The sequence below is a fragment of the Scyliorhinus torazame genome, chromosome 7 (assembly GCF_047496885.1).
Source record: "Scyliorhinus torazame isolate Kashiwa2021f chromosome 7, sScyTor2.1, whole genome shotgun sequence".
Taxonomy (NCBI): Eukaryota; Metazoa; Chordata; class Chondrichthyes; order Carcharhiniformes; family Scyliorhinidae; genus Scyliorhinus; species Scyliorhinus torazame.
This window is the reverse complement of record NC_092713.1, coordinates 178,157,569-178,163,568: the sequence shown is the minus strand read 5'-3', so window position 1 is coordinate 178,163,568 and position 6,000 is coordinate 178,157,569. Positions and strand designations below refer to the sequence as shown.

General features: G+C 44.2%; 1 protein-coding gene across 3 annotated transcripts in view; it reads left to right on the top strand.

Annotated features, from left to right (window-relative positions):
- Positions 1–6,000, top strand: part of uimc1 (ubiquitin interaction motif containing 1) — a 175,728-nt gene that overhangs the window by 797 nt on the left and 168,931 nt on the right. For 2 of the 3 annotated variants that reach the window (XR_011948286.1, XM_072511841.1), the window contains exon 1: positions 3,951–4,076. The exons of the other annotated variant lie outside the window; for it this stretch is intronic. Coding sequence is in view for 1 of the 2 variants with exons in the window: in XM_072511841.1 (XP_072367942.1) it covers positions 3,966–4,076 (111 nt within the window). In the remaining variant the exon portion in view is untranslated. Of the gene's footprint in view, positions 1–3,950; positions 4,077–6,000 lie in introns of those variants that run through there. 3 annotated transcript variants of the gene reach the window in all.

Here is a 6,000-nt window from a genome sequence, read left to right as displayed (position 1 = left end):
CCAGAGAGAGAGAGAGAGAGAGAGAGAGACCAGAGAGAGAGAGAGACCAGAGAGAGAGACCCAGAGAGAGAGAGAGAGAGAGAGACCCAGAGAGAGAGAGAGAGAGAGAGAGAGAGACCCAGAGAGAGAGAGAGAGACCCAGAGAGAGAGAGAGAGACCCAGAGAGAGAGACAGAGACCCAGAGAGAGAGAGAGAGACCCAGAGAGAGAGAGAGAGAGACCCAGAGAGAGAGAGAGAGACCCAGAGAGAGAGAGAGAGACCCAGAGAGAGAGAGAGACCCAGAGAGAGAGAGAGAGACCAGAGAGAGAGAGAGAGACCCAGAGAGAGAGAGAGAGAGACCCAGAGAGAGAGAGAGAGAGACCCAGAGAGAGAGAGAGAGAGAGACCCAGAGAGAGAGAGAGAGAGACCCAGAGAGAGAGAGAGAGACCCAGAGAGAGAGAGAGAGACCCAGAGAGAGAGAGAGACCCAGAGAGAGAGAGAGAGACCCAGAGAGAGGGAGAGAGAGACCCAGAGAGAGGGAGAGAGAGACCCAGAGAGGGAGAGAGAGACCCAGAGAGAGGGAGAGAGAGACCCAGAGAGAGGGAGAGAGAGACCCAGAGAGAGGGAGAGAGAGACCCAGAGAGAGGGAGAGAGAGACCCAGAGAGAGGGAGAGAGAGACCCAGAGAGAGAGACCCAGAGAGAGAGACCCAGAGAGAGAGAGAGAGAGACCAGAGAGAGAGAGAGAGAGACCCAGAGAGAGAGAGAGAGAGAGACCCAGAGAGAGAGAGAGAGAGACCAGAGAGAGTGAGAGAGAGAGACCCAGAGAGAGAGAGAGAGAGAGAGAGAGAGACCCAGAGAGAGAGAGAGAGAGAGAGAGAGAGACCCAGAGAGAGAGAGAGAGAGAGACCCAGAGAGAGAGAGAGGAGAGAGAGACCCAGAGAGAGAGAGAGAGAGAGACCCAGAAAGAGAGAGAGACCCAGAGAGAGAGAGACCCCAGAGAGAGAGAGAGAGAGAGACCCAGAGAGAGAGAGAGAGAGAGACCCAGAGAGAGAGAGATGAAACATGACAGTTAAAATTGGCGGGCATAAAGGGATGAAAGTGGATGAAAGTTGGAAGAAAGTGATGAGGATAGTGAGAAATAGTCGAAGGCTTGGTGGGGATCTATTTAAATATGTCCAAGCATTGCCAAGGTTTGATGAGATGGAGATAGAAGCCTTTTTAATTCTATTTGAGAAGGTCGCTAAACAAATGAAATGGCCACATTACTGATTCAAACAAAGCTGGTGGATAGGGCTTGTGAAGTGTTTGCATCACTACCGGAGGAAGTATCTGGGAAGTATGAGGAGGTGAAAAAAACCATCTCAGCTGCATATGTAGCCTGAAGCCTACAGACAAAGATTTTTACGGAAATAATTTGGTCAAACATACATGGAGTTTGAAAGGATCAAACAGAGTAATTTTGAGAGGTGGATAAGGGCTTTGAAAATAGACCAAATGTATGAAGCTCTCAGAGAAATTATACTTTTGGAGGATTTTAAAAGTTCAATTCCTGATGTAGTGAGAACTCATGTGGAAGAGCAGAGGGTTAAAACTGGGAGATTAGCAGCAGAAATGGCAGATGATTATGAATTTGTTCATAAATCAAAGTTGGTTTCCTTCACCAGTTTCAGCCTGTGAGGGATAGAAACTGGGGACATGAGAAATATTCAAGTGGTAAAGGTAAAGGTGATCTGATGGGAGATAATAAGGAGATTGTACCTCAGAGTAAATAAGAAATCCAGGACGGTGGAAGAGACATGAAAAGTTCCAAATGTTTTCACTGTAATAAACTAGGCCATGTAAAGTCAGTGTTGGTGGTTGAAGAAAAGCACTGGGAAGGCTGATATGGTAAAACAGGATAAGACAGTGGGGGTTTTTAAAGTGGTAAAGGAAAGCCCAAGTGAAGCGAAGGAGATGCAAAAGATTGTACAGCCTGATCAAGAGGTGATTGATGAGAAGGTGCCAGATGTCTTTAAAGAATTTACTTGTGTGGGTGAAGTTTACTCGTGTGTATCAGGAGGAGTAGGTAAAGAAGTCACAATTTTAAGAGATAGGGGAGCTAGTCAATCTTTAATGAGGAGTTTGGTAATATGTGGAATTCAGGGTGAAGAAGTAGTGTTCCATTATATAAGATAAGGTTGGAATGTCCAGTGAAGAGTGGTGAAGTTGTAGTAGGAGTAATAGAGAAACTATCTTGTCCAGGAGTAGAGTTTGTCTTGGGTAATGATATAGCTGGATTGCAGGTGGGAGTAATGCCTACTGTGGTGGATAAGCCAGTAGAAAATCAGACAACTGAGGTGTTCAAGGACGAATATCCTGGGATTTTTCCAGATTGTGTAGTAATAAGGTTGCAAAGTCATAGGTTAAGACAAGAGGAGAAATCAAAGAGTGAGAATGAAGTGGAAGTTCAATTATCAGAAACAATTTTTGATCAGATGGTTGAAAAAGAACAAGAACAGGTGGAGGATGAGGTGGATATTTTTAGTTCAGGAAATTTGGAGGAGTATCAACAGGAAGATGTAGAAATACAATGGATGTATCAGAAAGCATACACGGAAGAGGAATTTGCATGTATACCAGAGTATTATTACCATAAAAGTAATGTCTTGATGAGAAAATGGAGACCTTTACATATGCAGGTGGATGAAAAGTGAGCAGAAGTTCATCAAGTAGTATAGCCAGTAGGGTTTAGAAAGGAGGTGTCGCGAGTTGCACATGAGGTACCAGTGGGAGGTCAATTGGGAATAAGAAAAACTCAAGCTAAAATCCAAAAACATTGTTATTGGCCTGGACGACATAAAGATGTAGTTTAATTTTGTCAATCATGTCACACATGTCAAGTGATAGGGAAACCTCAAGCAGTGATTAAACCAGTGCCCTTAATACCCATTCCAGCATTTGAGGAACCTTTCCCAAGGGTCCTCATTGATTGCGTAGGACCGCTTCCTAAAAAGAAAAGTGGGAATCAATATCTTTTGCCTAGAATGGATGTGTCTACTAGGTTTCCAGAGACCGTTCCAGTACGTAATATTACAGCTAAAAAGATTGTGGAGGAGTTACTTAAATTCTTTACGAGATATGGACTACCCACAGAAATACAATCGGATCAAGGATCAAATTTTATCTCGGTTATCCAAAGAAGTGAAATGAAATGAAAATGAAAAAGTTATGGATAGCTTAGGAATAAAACAATTTAAATAAACTGCGTACCATCCAGAATCGCAGGGAGTGTTAGAAAGGTGGCATCAGACATTAAAGACAATGTTGAGGGCTTATTGTCAAGATTATCCAGAGGATTGGGATCAAGGAATTCCATTCGTACTGTTCGCAATTAGGGATGCACCTAATGAGTCAACCAAATTCAGTCCTTTTGAACTAATTTTTGGTCATGAGGTAAGAGGACCACTTAAATTGATTGAGGAAAAATTGGTGAGTGAGAGATCAGAAATTACCTTGTTGGATTATGTGTTAAATTTGAGGGAACGATTAAATAGAGCAGGTGAATTGGCTAGACAGCATTTAAAAGTTGCACAAAATGTGATGAAACGGGTAGCGGACAAGAAATCCAAAGTTCGTAGTTTTGCCAGTGGAGTTTTCGTATCGTTACGAGTGGTAGGTGAGCCTTTAAAAGCAAGGTTTTGTGGACCTGATCAGATTGAAAGTAAATTAAGTGAGGTGAAATATGTGGTAAAAACACCAGATAGAAGGAAAACTCACCGAGTGTGTCATGTGAATATGCTTAAAAGGTACTTTGAAAGGGAAGGAGAGAAAAAGAAGGACTAAAATGACTATACGTGATGTAGATGTGGGAAATGCTGTTCCACTCAAACATCATCCATCTGGACTTGACCCTTTCAAATTGGCACAGGTTAACCAAGAGATTGAGAGTATGCTTAAATATGGCATAATTGAAGTGGGTTGCAGCCAATGGAGCTCACCCATAGTAATGGTACCAAAACCGGACGGTACCCAGCGGTTGTGTGTGGACCATAGAAAGGTTAATGAAGTTACAAGAAAGGACTCTTCTATCCCACGTTTGGAGGATTGCATTGAGAAAGTGAGACAATCCGCTTTTATTTCCAAATTGGATTTACTTAAAGGTTACTGGCAGGTACCTTTCTCCGAAAGGGCGAAGGAGATTTCAGCTTTTGTGACTCCAGATGGTATATACCAATTCAATGTTATGCCATTTGGCATGATGTGTGTCTCTGAAATTGAGATTGCAAGGTGTGTCTCTGAAACTGGGATTGGAAGGTGTGTCTCCCTCTGAAACTGGGATTACATAGAAACATACATCATACAAAGCAGAAGGAGGCCATTTGGCCCATCGAGTCTGCACTGACCCACTTAAGGCCTCACTTCCACCCAATCCCTGTAATCCAATAACACCTCCTAACCTTTCTGGTCACTAAGGGAAATTTATCATGGCCAATCCACCTAACCTGAATTGGAAGGAGTGTCACTGAAACTGGGATTGGAAGGTGCGTCTCTTTGAAACTGGGAATGGAAGGTGTGTCTCTTTGAAACTGGGATTGGAAGGTGTGTCTCTTTGAAACTGGGAATGGAAGGTGTGTCTCTCTGAAACTGGGATTGGCAGGAGTGTCTCTCTGAAACTGGGATTGGCAGGAGTGTCTCTCTGAAACTGGAATTGGAAGGTGTGTCTCTTTGAAACTGGAATTGGAAGGTGTGTCTCTTTGAAACTGGGATTGGAAGGTGTGTCTCTCTGAAACTGGTATTGGAAGGAGTGTCTCTCTGAAACTGGGATTGGAAGGTGTGTCTCTCTGAAACTGGGATTGGAAGGTGTGTCTCTCTGAAACTGGGATTGGAAGGTGTGTCTCTCTGAAACTGGGATTGGAAGGACTGTCTCTCTGAAACTGGGATTGGAAGTGTGTGCCTCTCTGAAACTGGTATTGGAAGGAGTGTCTCTCTGAAACTGGGATTGGAAGGTGTGTCTCTGAAACTGGGATTGGAAGGTGTGTCTCTCTGAAACTGGGATTGGAAGGTGTGTCTCTTTGAAACTGGGATTGGAATGTGTGTCTCTCTGAAATTGGGATTGGAAGATGTGTCTCTCTGAAGTTGGGATTGGAAGGTGTATCTCTCTGAAACTGGGATTGGAAGGTGTGTCTCTCTGAAACTGGGATTGGAGGGTGTGTCTCTCTGAAATTGGGATTGGAAGGTGTGTCGCTCTGAAACTGGGATTGGAAGGTGTGTCTCTCTGAAACTGGGATTGGAGGGTGTGTCTCTCTGAAACTGGTATTGGAAGGAGTGTCTCTCTGAAACTGGGATTGGAAGGTGTGTCTCTCTCAAACTGGGATTGGAAGGAGTGTCTCTCTGAAACTGGGATTGGAAGGAGTGTCTCTCTGAAACTGGGATTGGAAGGTGTGTCTCTCTGAAACTGGGATTGGAAGTGTGTGTCTCTCTGAAACTGGGATTGGAAGGTGTGTCTCTGAAACTGGGATTGGAAGGTGTGTCTCGCTGAAACTGGGATTGGAAGGAGTGTCTCTGAAACTGGGATTGGAAGTTGTCTCTCTGAAACTGGGATTGGAAGTTGTCTCTCTGAAACTGGGATTGGAAGTTGTCTCTCTCTGAAACTGGGATTGGAAGGTGTGTCTCTTTGAAACTGGGATTGGAATGTGTGTCTCCCTTAAACTGGGATTGGAAGGTGTGTCTCTGAAACTGGGATTGGAAGCGGTGTCTCTCTGAAATTGGGATTGGAAGGTGTGTCTCTCTGAAACTGGGATTGGAACGTGTGTCTCTCTGAAACTGGGATTGGAAGGTGTGTCTCTCTCAAACTGGGATTGGAAGGTGTGTCTCTTTGAAACTGGGATTGGAAGGAGTGTCTCTCTGAAACTGGGACTGGAAGGTGTGTCTCTCAAACTGGGATTTGAAGGTGTGTCTCTCATACTGGGATTGGAAGGTGTTTCTCTGATACTGGGATTGGAAGCTGTGTCTCTTTGAAACTGGGATTGGAAGCTGTGTCT